The 16007-nt window shown below is 35.8% G+C and overlaps 1 protein-coding gene across 6 annotated transcripts in view; it reads right to left on the bottom strand.

The window, feature by feature from the left end:
- LOC115237651 (A disintegrin and metalloproteinase with thrombospondin motifs 9) overlaps positions 1 to 16007 on the bottom strand; it is a 50454-nt gene that overhangs the window by 6655 nt on the left and 27792 nt on the right. For 4 of the 6 annotated variants that reach the window (XM_029810829.1, XM_029810831.1, XM_029810833.1 and 1 more), the window contains 19 exons: positions 13452 to 13653; positions 12232 to 12448; positions 11671 to 11842; positions 9681 to 9895; positions 9156 to 9308; positions 8743 to 8892; positions 7565 to 7716; positions 6838 to 7177; positions 6554 to 6642; positions 5502 to 5849; positions 4879 to 5045; positions 4534 to 4784; positions 3909 to 4290; positions 3421 to 3582; positions 3186 to 3326; positions 2221 to 2352; positions 1902 to 2072; positions 1359 to 1574; positions 755 to 946 (listed from right to left, as the gene is read on the bottom strand). In XM_029810829.1, coding sequence (XP_029666689.1) covers positions 755 to 946; positions 1359 to 1574; positions 1902 to 2072; positions 2221 to 2352; positions 3186 to 3326; positions 3421 to 3582; positions 3909 to 4290; positions 4534 to 4784; positions 4879 to 5045; positions 5502 to 5849; positions 6554 to 6642; positions 6838 to 7177; positions 7565 to 7716; positions 8743 to 8892; positions 9156 to 9308; positions 9681 to 9895; positions 11671 to 11842; positions 12232 to 12448; positions 13452 to 13653 — 3852 coding nt within the window. Of the gene's footprint in view, positions 1 to 754; positions 947 to 1358; positions 1575 to 1901; positions 2073 to 2220; positions 2353 to 3185; positions 3327 to 3420; positions 3583 to 3908; positions 4291 to 4533; positions 4785 to 4878; positions 5046 to 5501; positions 5850 to 6553; positions 6643 to 6837; positions 7182 to 7564; positions 7717 to 8742; positions 8893 to 9155; positions 9309 to 9680; positions 9896 to 11670; positions 11843 to 12231; positions 12449 to 13451; positions 13654 to 16007 lie in introns of all 6 variants that reach the window. The other 2 variants (XM_029810830.1, XM_029810834.1) reach the window with 1 other exon arrangement.

Raw genomic sequence — 16007 nt, 5'->3', positions numbered from 1 at the left:
TTTTTATACAGTCGCTAAAGCTTATACGAATGCGATTCGACTATGCAAGGTGAAATATTTAATATTACACTATAGAAGTTTTATATGTCGTTAAATGTCGCTTAATGTCGTATTTTACCGTTTTTTTTACCGTTTAAATGTTCAACTTTCCATCCTTCTATCAACAATAAATGAGAGAGAGAGAGAGAGGGAGAGGGAGGGAGGGAGAGAGAGGGAGGGAGGGGGAGAGAGAGAGATAAGAGTGCACGAAAGAATTATATTGCAGAGTTATAGCAATCATACGCATTAATGATCAAAGAATGCAAAACTTATTGGAAAATGTTTTATAGAGTTCTCAACAAATTTGAATGTGAGATTAATAATATGCATAAAGAAAATTAAAAAAAAGAAAGATTTAAATTGCGAACGCATCTCGCATGAATGGTTTAACGACGTATCTTCATCACAGTACCCCATGCGCATTTTTTTATAATACATTAATTATATAATACTGTTGGAATTTCCTATATATTTCCAATATTCCCAACATTTCTTTCGATTAAAATCTAAAAATTATAAAATATGAGATAATCATTATTCCCTCTTGCTACATATGTATATGTATACAACACACACACACACACACACACACACACACACACACACACACATTCGTGCATGGAAAAAACTCAAATTTACTTTCATGTTTTTAAATTGATTCGCGAAATTCGGATTAGTAACGTAGATACGATTGCAATGCTGTCAGATAAGATACCTCCGACCAGGTGCCTTCTTGCCAGATATAATCACAAGCAACGCGTTGGCATAACCTCTGCGATTTTGGCTTGCGTGATTTCGATTTCGAGCACTGCTCGTCCTTAACGGGTATTTCCGGCCCATGGCTACCTCTTCTCATTGTACATTCCACTCTTCGGGTTTGAACCCCCGTACCGCAGGATTTCGAGCACTGCAAAATATTCCGATTCGGTACAAGCTAATCGTACATATTATATTTTTATTTTTGTTTGTATCACACGTCTATTATTCACTTACATAAAATGTGTTAAGAAACAATTCGTTTGTGAAAAAATACTTTTCCCAATACAATACTGTTTATCAATATTTTTCTTTTTAAAGCGCCTTATGTTCCTGATCTTCAATATTCTCTTGATGTTGATTCTTTACATAAAATTATATTTCGCGATAAAGCTTTTTTTTTTAAATTTAATTTTATCACATTTTAATTACAAAAGAGAGCGTTTTGATCATTATCTGCGCGATTTATTTGCTTCTGCATATTGAATATTAGGAAATTAAAGAAACACTTTTTTTTGTTGCGTTATTTTTATTCTACGACACTAATAGATGGCATTACTCACGGGGGTCCAATTAGACATTTTCCATCTGCGGACGATGTTAGATTCCAAGTTATTCTCCCTAGGGTTTTTAGGATTACTTTTGCAAGATTCTTTTTGACATCTCCGCACGTATTTCGGTTGTTCGTCAGTACATTCTTCGTCCGGCAAAATTTCACCACGATGACTTTGGCAGCGAACTTGGCGATGCTGGAATCCATGACCGCATCCTACGTTGCACTAAACCCATTCGAATCATTAATCGAAAGAATCATTAATCGAGAATACATCATTATACAAGTGTATAAATGTTCATTATACATACAAGAGAGATATTCTGCGAAAATAAATATACACTCGCGCGTTCGCGCAAAAAATATACTTTTATATTCTTTAATTTTTTATATAACACAAGAAACAATTTCCATAAAAGAAGATATATTTTCGTTAAGAGAGATTATTTTTATCAAATGTATTACACGCACAACATTCTACACATTAATAATATATAAGATTTTGATTTGCTTATATAACATTTAGAATAATTGTATGAATTTGTTTCGATACCTCGCTCCAATCACCGGTATTCCAAGTTGGGCATGGATGACGATTGCATGCAATTTTGACCATCGGTTGTTGAATAGAGTCGCAATAATAATCGGGCGCGACTACTCCCGTTTCCGAGGATATGCAGTTCACTATTCTACTTTTGTATCCAACATTGCATTTTTGTGAACACTGTATGTAAAAATGATGACATATATATTATAAATATAATACGCAAAATATTTTTAATAAACCAGAGATTATAAACCTTTAAGTAAATATATTTTAATAAACAAATCCCCCCCTCTCCCCCACACGAATAAAATATAAATAAGCCCACCTCTCCATAAGATCCTATGTGCCATTTGTAACCCGAATGGAACGTAATACCATTGCTGTCGATTTCATTATCCTGTTGAGAGGGATCTTCGCGCGGGGGATTGGATGAATAAGTGATGGGTGGCAGACTGACCTAGAAGAACGATAACAAACCCTTTTTTTACAAGCATTATATTATAGATATACAAATAATTGATATATGAAAAACAAATATCTTCAATATATCGTAATAATAATAATTTCTGTTCTTTAGATGCAATAATATAATGTTAATCTTTTTTCCTTCACTTCTACAGAGTGTCTGGTAAAGATTGTGCCAACGCTCGTGAGCGGATAGAGCACAGTAAACTGAACAGGAAATTCCTTTACCATTTTGCGATTTTCGTAATAATTATTGAGAAATTAATTAAAAAAGATCGAACAATTCGCGTGACTATAAGCGCGTGGTGAGAAAGAACGGCCCAGAGACATCCCAAAAGTTTGCGGTCGCTAGGCGCGCGAGGAAGTTTTGGAAGGAGCACTCTACAAATGACAACGGTTACGTACGAGCGGTACATAACGATGGATTCTCGCGTCCTAGCAACCCACACATCAATGGGTTGTCCCTTTTTACTGTGCGCTTATACTCACACGAATTGATCGATTTTTTAAAATTAATTTCTCAATAATTATTACGAAAATCGCAAAATGGTAAAGGACTTTTCTGTTCAGTTTACTGTGTTCTACCCGCTCACGAGCATTGGCATAATCTTTACCGGATACTCTGTATATAAATTTAGAGTCCTCCATCCTGTAATAATTATATTAATAATTTTACTTTTCATTTTTTATGCTTTATTATTTTATTTATTAATCTTATTATTACTATTTATTATTTACAATAGCGTTATTTATATTTGTGTTTAATATTTTTGTAAAAGTATTATTAAAATAAATAAATAATTCCAATGTAGACAATTGACTTACGACACTGAGACATGGTTTTAGTGTGCAAGCAATTGAAGTCTCCGGTTTCTCGGGTATGGGGCATTCGTCGCTCGTCACACCATCGGCATTCTGGCAAACGACTTTTCTGCGCAATATTCCTTCACCACATGTCACCGAACACTATACAACAACAAGAGATTAAATTCAACTTGATAGCTCGAGAAATAATTGATCGATGAACGATTTTGGGGTAAAACTATCCAATATACCATACCGGACTCCAATCGCCGGTATGCCAATGATAACAGGGATCAGCAGCGCAGATTTCTGTCGTTGCGATCGGTGTACCGCTACAGAAGGTACGCGGTACTACGCGATTCTCGACTTGGCACCAAGAGGCTCTGTGCCGTTTTCCCACGCCGCAAGTCACGGAACACTGCATAACAATATTTATTTCTCTCTCTGTCTCTCTCTTTCTCGTTTTTTTTTTATCAGTTTAAATTATGCAATAAATAGTACTGGATGAGACAAGGTACGACAGATTAAAATTTCGAAACGTACTAATCTCTTTAAAAAAAGAAAAGAATTAATAATAATTTTAAAATACACATTTTTATTTCCTGAATTTCTAAAGTTTTAATGTTAAAAAAGTATATTCTTCTACGATTAACACATTTCAAAAAAAATCTTCCAGATAGATTGGTTGACAAATGAAATGTCACACGTGTCTCTGTCTATATATTTTTTTCCTCTCTTACTTACCGGACTCCATTCTCCTAGATCCCATTTCGGACAAGCCTCTTGGCCGCATATCCTCTTGAGATGCTTTTCTTGTCTGGCGCAATTCTCGTTTCGTACCTGCCTCTCGTTTGAATCTACGCATATCGCGCTTCTTAATTGTACACCACCTCCGCACGAGACACTGCAGGCGTTCCATTCGCTGTAACTCCAATGAGCGTCGTCGCACGGGCCTACACACGATTGATGCTCGCTCGGTTTTTCAATATGCAAGCATGCATGCGCCGGTACTGGTCGCGGGGGATGCGACGGCGAATCTAACAAGATTTGAACGCATCGCCAAGTAACGGTTCGCACGCCTGGGCCGCAATGATTTGAGCATTCGGACACAGAAATCATCTGCCACCTGAAAGTATGTAATGGGCTTTTGGGACTACGCGTGATAAAATTTCATTGAGAAAAAATATTATTAAAACTTCGACTACGCTTTTGCACTTGGTTAAAATTGAACATGTGCGCTCATCTCTGTAAGCACAATTGAAATCTTTTCTAAATATTGTAATATATACTAATATATACAATACGTTATATCACGCTAATGTTGTGAAAAATTTAATAACATTTTCATGCGCGTGTCGCTTATACTTACTGCAGCGTGCAATATGCATTGCATATCTGACTGTCTTCTTGCGGCTTTTCCTCGCCTTTGCAATAATCGTCGGGCACCTCGTCCTTGTGCTCGGTGCTCCTACATATGACTTTACGATATTTCATTCCCTGGCACATTCGATTGCATGTCGACCAATCGCTGAGCAACCATGTGAAGCTGTTTAGAACTTTTTTCGGTACAGTATACTCGTATGTGATTTGCGGTGGATACACATTGCCTACGGATAACACCTGGAATATCGTATTTTCGCTTGAGAGTTGCATCTCTGGATAAGCTATTGCCGGCCGCAAACAATGTAATTCTAAATATAAATTTTAGACCTGCCTCCAAAATTAAATCGATGACAATAGGCCGGGAACTATTTAAACGTTCTACAACTGATTCTGGTCCGCTGTATTCGATGGTGACTCCCGGATGCACGATCACCTTACGGTGCATTACCATAAAATTGCCATTTAGGATATATTCGCCGTCTTCTCCAATTCGTAGCGCTGTAATGACAATACATTGTAAATTTTAAATTTTTACCAAATTAATAAGACGGTATAGCTTGTCACGAAATGTTTTTCGTGCACACGCGTGTGTGTAGAAAAACAGAATATGTTCTTCAAAATACAGCATTTAAATTCAGATTGCCATTATTATATTTTATATATCTACAAATATGTAACAAGAATATAGATTTTTTTTGTAAACTAATTCGCGATATCCATACTATTTTTTATATATACGTAGAAAATAAATATTGGATATTTTAGTTTTGATTTGTAGTAAAGCATGTATATGTATAATATACAATTTCCCCGAGTAGTTGGTAAATCTTGAATAATACTAGACAGGCCCATTTATAAAAGGCGATTCGTCAGGTCAGTTGGCAAAAATCTTTATCAGAGACAACCTGTGCGCGGAATATAAAGTATGCATACATTTTGATAGAAAAGTCTTACCAAGATAATTACTGTCATTATGAGAGTCTAGCCATCCGTGTTGTCTAATGTCGATATAGCTGCTACCGGCAGGGATTTTAGCTACTTTCGTGTAACCGTATACACTAGCGTTGTAGGAGCCCGTGATTCTCTGACAAGTAGAATTGTCGCCTCTACAGACTCCACAAGTGTCGAGTTCGGCCGTCGAATTCAAAACGTGATCGCATCCAGCCGGCTTGCATTGGCCGTTAACGCATATGTGAAAAGTGTCGGGACCACAGGGTGTCCCATCGATTACTTTATCACCTAACATGTAATACTGATTGCTTTCCACTTGGCAGTATAGTTTGCAATGGTCTTGCGGTAATACTGTAAAAGAGAGATTCGCGTCACAATAATTCTCGAATTGAACCCGAAATTGCTTTGTAAGGCTGCGTTCGGAAACATCACTCGTGTGCACACAAGGGTCGTTCTATCTTTGTTATTTACTAAAAGTTGAACAAAGATAGAACGATGCTGTTCCCGAACGTACCGTAAATAGCGCGAGTGACACGTTTCTCTTTCTAATTGCATTGGCAATATTGCAATAATCTCTATCATTACGCGTTATTATAGATACTTGTTAATAATGTTGAAGACAAAATGCTTGCAAATACAATACAAAGTGATAAAAAAAGATAGAAATGTTATGCCTGCATATAAAATCACCTATGCTATCGTAACTCTTAAAGTAATTGCCATTTACGGTAATTATTAAGTATCTATATTGAGTATCTATGAGTATTTATACTCGAACTATGCAGTACCGATAACATTGGCTAGAAAGAATATCTCTTTTTCGTAAGCATTGGACGTGCGTTAAAAAAAAGCGATATATTCTGAGAGATGGATCTCTATCCATGTCTTGGTTTGTTCGTTTCACACAAACCATATCATATCTTTCTCTCTTGGAAATTGGAGATTGGATCAAGTCGATCTTACAGTTGGAGATATATGAATTAAGGCGATATATACATAATATAAATAATCACACATAATATAAATAATCACACATAAAATAAATAATCGCTTACTTCTAGTGTATTTTGCATGCCACTTGACATCCCTAGCGAGATTTTGAATGTTGAAATTGTTGTTGTCAAATTTCGAGCATTGTTGTTCTCTGTAAAAGAAAAAAGAAAAAAGAAGGAATATGTTTTTCCTCTGGCTACTATGTATCACTATGTATCTCTCTCTTTCTCTCTCCCTTTTCCAAATGCCAGTTAATTGATAGATGTTTGCTCTCATAGATTTATTTCTCACTGTCTGTGAAATAGCGCCTTGATACGATATAATAATACATATTATTAGCACATACCTGAAATCTGAACTGCCTGGCGGGCACTCTCTGGTGCCGCAACTGCGATATTTGACGCGCTCGCCGATACAGTAATTGCCGCCGTTCTTTGGTGCCGGATTATCGCATTCACGATACTTTCTCTTGATACCGCCGCCGCAAGTCCGCGAACATTCGCCGTATCTTCCCCATTCGCCCCACTGCCCGTCTACCGGCTCAAGATTCCTGCGCGAGACACACTCGCCGCGATGACACCACTTGTCGACACCGCAGGGTGTACCGTCGGCCCACGGCATATGCTGGGTGTGACATTGTTGATGATGATCCCACAGTGGCGCGGTGCACCATAGTCTCCTACACACTGCCTGGCCGGTAACCAACCAAGCCCCCAATTTACTTCAATTCTTAAGTGAATTAAGCGCCGTAATGAGATAGCATTAAATAAAACTTATAGAGTGGTCAAGGAAAGATAGTACACACAAGCAGAAATAGTACTCATTACAAACAAAAATATGCATAATCAGCTCTCTTTTGTATCCTTCTTACGATGCCCATTTATTAAATATAATCATTAAAATACATTTTATATCATAAAAATAAAGAGCGAATAACATCCGTAAAAAATATCCAACGACATAAATTAATTGAATGAGGATAATGTAAACGCGAGAATGAGATGCATTCCTATGATTATTTGGGCTGCAGTTATATCTCGATCAGACGCGTAAAGAGAACGTTTTCGACTTACCATCACTCACCATGTGAGGACAGATTCTAGATCCATGTCCAAAGACGAGCTCACATTGTTTGTTTTCCGAATAATCCTCGCCAGGTAATCGACCATCCTGTCTCTCCATCGTTTTGTTTGGTTCGTCTAGCAAACAATTGGCATATCCAGCTCTGAAACAAAAATTGCTACTTGATTAAAGCATTTCAAATCCTGCGAACTTTATGTATCTTTGTTGCGAAAGACAGTATGTATTTAGACAGTCAAATCGCATATTTTTGAGTGATACTTTTCATGACAACGCATAAAATATAGAAATGGACGAGAATATAATACCTACGTCGTTTAAAAAATCTCGTTAAACAATATTTTTAAGAATCGACCGTGACTCGTTTCGATCCCTGCGCTGAAAGACTCGCGACATTGCCTTTCCGATAAATCGATCGGAAAAAAACGCACCTTTAACACACACGCACACATTTTAAATTATAATGAGTGACAACATTTAATTAATTGGCTTGTCCAATAGAGATACAATTTAATTATCTGTTATTAGCTTGTAGAAACATGAAGGGTATCTATCTTATCACCAAGCGAACTTTCTCTCAATTATGGACTTCTTTTTTTCTGGACAATTTTGAATCGATTTTTCTTCTCGACGTGTTTCTTGTAAAAATGTGTAAAGATTAAAAAAATTACAATAAATGATAAACTCTTCTGACATTTTGCTAAAGAGAAAACGGCTCAAATTTGAATCGAGCAGTTACAAAGAACATAATTTAAAGGGATACTATTATGATGATAGATTATAGCCATTTTTACGTTCTTTCAGTCTTTTAAGTAACGCACCAAAATTTTTCAAATTAGATATAATCATTTAGCTGAAAAAATTTTAAATTTTAATATTTAAAACTTTAATACACCGATAAAATATTCACAATAATCGAAAAATTTTATTTACTATTACAAATTATTTTATATAATCGGAATAGTGAGAGTAAAGTTTTTGCCTTTGATGGATTAAAGATTTAGTTGCATCGCTACAAATAGAAAAATAGCGAAATTAATCTAACGACAAAATCTAACATGGCATTGCATACTATGTGAAGCAGAGGTCAATTACTAACGATCTCTCTTTTACGGAATGCTCCAACACGTCATTTATAACCGAGTATTATGCCAATTAATGACTGACTCACTCGAGAAATTCGGTGACATAGTATCGGGAACACTTGGACCATTCCCAGGGAAAAGTATTATCATCCAGCATGCGGGACATCACGTTGTGTACACCCGAACGATTCCTGAAACCTGCGCATTTGGCATCGTCGTCGTGTGGCATGTTGAGCCTGTAATGCATTCCGAATATTTTTTCTAAGTGGATTTTATAAGAACAATTGCATCATGTACGAAATCAGAAAAGAAAAAAAAAGAAGAAATTTTATAAGATTAGAGGTTTATCAAAAATGTCGAGAAAAATGCATCTTTCTCATGGGGCGAGTACATAGCAACAAGACTTCACACAAAGAATCGCTCTATAACTCGGTACAAATGATACAATATATAAGTTGCAAAGAACAAATAAATCGCATATTATATGACTAATACTTACACGTGACCAATCTCGTGCGCGATGGTAAACGCCGCGGCTAATCCATTATCCTGTACGATGGCGCATGAAGATCCTGGCGAGCACATTCTACCCAACTCAGCCAAGCCCAATGTATCGCAACGTTTTTGACCCGGATTGTGGCATAAATTTTCTCTAAAAATTTACTTTCCATTTACACCAATGTACGTAACCAATGGATTTTGGACTTTGATTTTGTGTGTGTGGGTGGGTGTGTGTGACAATTATTTTGACAAATTTGAGAGAGAGAGATATCCGTATAAAAAAATTTGGAAAATTCATCATTTGCAATTATCTAACTTTTTTTTTGTATGATATTAAACCTCTTATATAATAAGAAAAGTAACTAATTACTAATTTTAATTATCTAATTTTAATCGCTTATAATTAGCCAAGAGACTTTACTCTGACTTTGTTTTATACAATATATGTAAAAAAATCTTCAACGACAGTTTTATATCGTAAAAAAGAATGTATATTTCTACAATACAGATTTTTTATACAAACCTGGTTAAAAGAAGCGCAGCATCGTGATGTTCCGGCGAGGGTTCATCCGGATTGTTGCGTTTCTGCCACTGGCAAAATTGTTTCAGCATCTCGGCCGCCGCGATTCCGTCGCTTCCGCTATGTTTGATACCAAATACCTCGTCAGTCTTGATAATCTTCATCACAGCTATACTCACCGGATTGCCGATGGATTGGTCCTTGTAAATACGAGAAACCTATCTTTCCAAAAGGGCAAATAATAACATATAATCTCGCAATTCGACATATAATTCGCAATTAAATTATATTGCATGTACAAAAAAATTTACATGGTTTAATAAACTCAATTTTTTCCTCCGATTTGATATTTTCAGCTAGTTCTTCGGCACGCCTGCAAATTGCACTCTTTTTGTTTTTGATAATGTTTTGTTCTTAATAAAATTCTCATCTTTTTATATAAATCGATAATCATCTGTATATAAAACTATTGAGATAAGTAGTTCATTAGAAGGAGTACATTACATAGATATTTTATTTTGTATAATTATAATTATATCGATATTCAAATATAATTTAATCATATAATGCGATAGTTACGATATCAACACAAAAATTAAATGCACGTAAGAATATTGACATAAAATATAAAATATATGTATCTAGTTCTTGAGAGAATCTTATCGTTAGCTATCTTAAGATACGCAAAATGACGAGAGGAATCGATTGTCGTAAAGAATATATTACAAATATATAATTTCATTATTAAAAACAATGCAAATAATGCATACATTTCGTAGCTGCATGAATGCAGCCGATCGCCAAAAAAAAAAAAATTGATCATCGATAAAGATTGGCAAAATATAAAGACGTTGAAAATTATACGTATAACAATCGCAATCGCACTTTAGAAGTGAATATGAAGCATCCATTTCAATCTTGTCTGCTTTTTCATTCATAAAAAATCACGTATCTTAAAACCGATTGATAGTTGCTGGGAAATACGATTGAATCACATTGAATGAACGAGGAGCGTGGGTTCGTGAAAGCAAACTTCTCACAGGATGTTGCCCCCGCAAAGTAAGGTGTGGCCTTCGCGTGGGATACATAACTGTGGCGTAGCGTACTCGATAATGACCGCTATGACGAGGCTAATTGTCAAATTACATCGAACGGATATCTTCCCATTTCCTTTCTTTCTTTTTTCCTTGTGTGTGTGTGTGTGTGTGTGTGTGTGTGTGTGTGTGTGTTCGTTGTTATATGACTACGTTTTTTCATCAGAAATTTATTTCGCAATTACAAGCTCTCATTTCGTACGTTTCGTTTTCCATCTTTTGAAGATGAACAGCACTATACTGCTGCTCTTGATCCTCATCGACATTTGAAAATTGTCGTGTCGTCCATGACAATAGTATTTCCTAATTTATTGTTGGATGTCCTTTTTTTTAAAATTGCAGATTGTTTCTTTATCTCTTCACAATTTAAAGATTTATCTTTTCTTAGCATGATATAAAGGGAGATTATTATTTATCGCAACTTTTTCTTATTTTTAATACTGTACGTTTTTGCAACAAAGCTTCAAATTAAAATCCTTCATAAGTAAAGCCATAAGTATTCTCTTGGAATCAACTAATTATGCTTTCATCCATTTTTCTCTCCCCAAGATTTACATTCGAAAATTATGTTTGCTAGGAACTCTTTATTTTCAAATGTTAACTACAGAAATATTTCAATATTTTTGCTATCAAAATTATTTATTCTAAATTCATCAAAGATTGTTAATAAAGAAAGAGAGAGAGAGAGAGAGAGAGAGAGAGAGAGAGAGATCTGAGATTGCGAGTTGTGAGATCATCCTATAATATATACCTGTGTAACATGAGTGTAAAAAACGTGCCGATCGCGTAATCTGTCATGAAAAGAAATGTGCCTAATTGCGCGGTATTATCGTAGAAAGTTACGTTCAAAATTGGATATATTATCAGGAATAATATATCCAAGGATAATATATACCCACCGTGCTCATTAGGACAAGAATGTAACTGACTAAGCCGCTGCCATGATATTCCACCATTTTCGCATCCGCCACCACCATGATCTCGATGAAATATTCACGCGGTAAGGCTCGCCGTGATCTCCATGTTACGAAGGAATCCGAGTCCATTTTTGGATACTTCTCGTTCTGGTAGCTGTGTTTACGTTACATGTTATAAAAACTGAGGCTGATTAGACGTACAATATAAATGCTTTTAGACACGCACACTACTTTTACGGCCATTCACTTTACACTAATTCTTCGCTAATTCAGTATCTTGGGCGGAGCATTAATAAATATCTCAATTGAAAAATGTTTCGATAAATTTATCGCGTTAAAAAGCTCCACGTGGTCACTGTGGTCGAAAATAATATATATATTTCGAATGTACATATATTGTGTGTGCGTGCGCGCGCGCGTGTGATATGTATATATATATATATATATATATATATATATATATATATATATATATATATATATATATATATATATATATTCCTCTTTAATACAAAATGTTTGCATATTCGTTTGTGTCTCTACCTGTCGTCGTAATCCACCTTTTGGGAAAAATCCAGACGGTGCACGGTCTGTTCTGCGAATCGCTCGTATTCCCGCTCGTCTTGCTCTTGTTCCAGCGATGCGGTTTCTCGTGTTGTCATCAATGATCTACGCTCTCGCGGACGTGCCCCGACGTAAATTTTATGAGCAGAAGTATCGTCCGTTAACAAGGCGGGTCTGTCGTCCGAGTCATATGTATCTGTAATGTATCAATAATGACGAATAAGATAAAATCAATTTTTCTTTAAATTTAGATTAAAATCTGAATTATATGCATATAAGACATCAAAATTACGCATTTGAATTCAAATTTATAAATTGGTGGCGGGTATCTCGAAAATATCCCATGTACAAGATAAATTTCTCTCAGATTCAGAACAGTATTATTATGTGTGTTTTTGTGTGTGTCGTTTTTGCGAGCTACATCGAGAAATATTGAGACAAATGAGATACCTTTTCACATATATAAATCTTCGACTTTTTAATCGCAAGATTGGAGATACGGCCTTTTAAAGCTCGGGCAAACTCGGAACGCGAAAAAATTGTTTTCGGGAAACAAAAATATCAGAGTCAATAATTGTATCGTCGCATATACGCAAATTCAAAACAAAGCTTCCTCTATGAGGAAGCAAAATGGACATTATTAACTAAATAATCACAATAACGATAGATAAGTAAAGAAATGAGAAAATTTCGACACAGATACGGTATCAACGACTTCGTTTTGTGGGCAGAGTACGCGCGTCGCCAAGCTGTCTCGATGGAACATCAGAATCCGCCCGAGGGAAGACGTAAATGTGCCTGAACCTGTTTTGAGATACAGGTGGTCGTGCGAGTATACAGCGAGTGAGAAAAGACGACGCGACGCCTTTTCCTCGAAATCTTATGTGAAGCTTCATGCGGTCGTGCATTTTGAAATACATGAATCAAAATTTTTTTGTAAATCAATGCAAATATGTTACGATTGCGATCGTGATCGTGACCGTAATCGCGTATACACAATGGGAAATAAATAAAATATTTTCAATGTACACACCTTTGCAGGCGTGCACGCGTTACCAATCATGACTATAATAGGGTCAATAGTATTGTCAATAGTAGTGAATCAAGGTATATTGAAACTGTGGTTGTAAATATATAATGGTAAAAATAAAATTATTTTGCGCGCGCGCGTGAAATGTATCTAGTACAATATGACTTACCTATCACACCACAGTTGCGACTCTCAACTTTGTTCACGGGAATATGTTGAAAGTTGGAATTATCGTTCGAGTTGGACACTGTCGCGGGTACGCGGTAGATTGCGTGTTGTAACGAAGATCCAAGTGAATCCTTGTCGCCCTCGCGCCAATGTTCGGTAGGTTTAATAAAGTAGCTTCCCATTGACGTTTTCACGTGACCAGTCTGGAAATTGCGACAAAACTTGTCAAGTATATGTATGTATGTATTTATGTACGTGAAATCCGATAATATTTTACGTCCGATCAAGATATAATCGATCACGCAACTTGTATAATGATTGTGTTACAACAAAGAAATAATACTTCAGCCAAGATATAAAGAATATGTATAATCAGCAAAAGGAGAATAATTCTACGTGAAAAAATAAGTCGAAATTGTATAGAAGAAAATTTTACAAAATACATATTTGTGATAACTGTTTATTTAAACCAGCCACTTGTCAATAATTAGATAGATGTACACGTTGAAATTATTTATAAATGTGGTTATATATTAATGTAACTGATGGAATTGCACATTGCACATTGCACGTTTACATAAAATAAAAAAAGATTAGATTTTCGTTTATTTTAAGTAGCGGCGACTTATACACAGATGCTATTAGAAGAGTATTATTTACAAATGAAGCGCCATCCCCCGTTATTATCCTATCCACTACACACACACACACACGCGCGCGCGCGCATAACTGCGATATATGTTAACTTCTTGATTAAACATTCTAACGAAGATGAGTTCTCTCATTTATTTATTTTTTCAAAAGCACTCGCGCACGTGCTCTGCGAAAGAAACGACGCAGACCTCACTTATTTCACTTAACACTTAGACAACAATTTCACTTAACTTTAAACACTTGTAGCTTCTCTAGGAAAAAAAAATTATAGGATACATGTATACTTTAGAATTATATATAATAGCAAGCGAGCGAGCGAGCGAGAGAGAGAGAGAGAGAGAGAGAGAGAGAGAGAGAGAGAGAAAGAGAGAGAGAGAGAGTCAGCCAGTCATTTATCAATGAGATTGTGCATTTGTCATAATGATAAATACATAGATTAGAGCTAAATAGATAGCATGAATGATGAGACCTTACATGAAGCTGGGGGTACAAGTACCGCCTGTATCAAGCAACGCAATTCGTCGTGCGATGTGCTCAATTCGCTTGTGTTTGCAATTTGCATTTTTGTGGGCATGCGTCTTCTCTATTCCGCACAGGACACAAAGACGGACTTGAGGATTACCGAGAACTGCTTGGCAAGAACGTCTCCCCGTCTTTTTTTCCTCATCTGTCCGTCTCTTACTCTTTTTCTTATCCATCTCCTTTTTTGCCTTTTCAAACGACTAACAACCTGGTTGGTAACGACCTTGCTATTATTCGCTTGAAGAAATTCATCGACCTTTCATCGATCAGTAAAGTTGATTCGTCGCGTCATTCGGTAAAAATGGCTTATCAATTGCCCTTATTAATGCAAGATTTTTTTCAAAATTTTCTCTCTCTATTCCACAAAAAATACTTATATTTAGACATTTAAAAATATTCAGAATGTGCTGTCGGAATATATATTCTTCTTATATTATGTATCGTGTCTCTATCATAAATCCTCTAATATTTACGAAAATATCACTTGTCATTGTCAGAGAGTCTTGAAAAAGTAGTTGTTAAGATTTATTGTAAATGAACTAGGGCTAATAGCTTTTAAATCTTTTCTCGCGAATATCCCCGCAAACGTTACGAAGAACGCAAAATCAGATCATGAGTAAGCATACTCTGTTGCAACCGTTGCAACTGCTTGACAGACTATAAATACGCTGACCGTATATCCCATCCTTCGCGCCTATAACTCCATGCTTGTTTTAAAAACCAACGCCCGCATTTTGTTTATGTCGTTGCAATTTGTTTTGACTCGCTTTGACGTGTGCTTTCACGAACATCCCTGTTTATGCTAACTGCTAAAACATCAGATACCAGTAGCGAGAGAGAGAGAGAGAGAGAGAGAGAGAGACGACGGGATTTGACAAAGTTATAAACAGTATTAAACAAGCAATAAAATACTGAGAAAAGAATGCGGTGCGAATGATACTAACGAGAAAGAATTATGCGAGACATCATACGTGCATAATGTTTCGCGTGCAGAATTGGCCGTTAAATTGAAGGTGACTGGATTTCAGGGTCACCGATCAAAGTTATCTTTATTTAGATTCCATTTAATACGCAGAGAATATAATATATCGTAATAAAAGGTGAACTCCCTGCCTTAAACATGTACGAATAGAGATAATAACGGACACTGTAATAATGCAATGTAAAAAACGCGCACACGCGCGTGTATATGTATTTTTCTCAATATTTCAATAAACATGTAGTTTGTATGATAATCCTTTGAGAGCAATTGATTTTTTTCTCCCTTAGATTAATCTCTCTCAGAACATGAAAAATAATAAATAATATTTTTAATCTTTTTATTTCGTAAAAATTATACTTCAAATTTCATAAAATTAATATAATAACGTTACTATATAAT

The sequence above is a fragment of the Formica exsecta genome, unplaced genomic scaffold, assembly GCF_003651465.1.
Source record: "Formica exsecta isolate Colony F162 unplaced genomic scaffold, ASM365146v1 scaffold303, whole genome shotgun sequence".
NCBI classification, from domain to species: domain Eukaryota; kingdom Metazoa; phylum Arthropoda; class Insecta; order Hymenoptera; family Formicidae; genus Formica; species Formica exsecta.
Note: the sequence above shows the minus strand (reverse complement) of the source record. Positions and strands in the feature narration are given on the sequence as shown.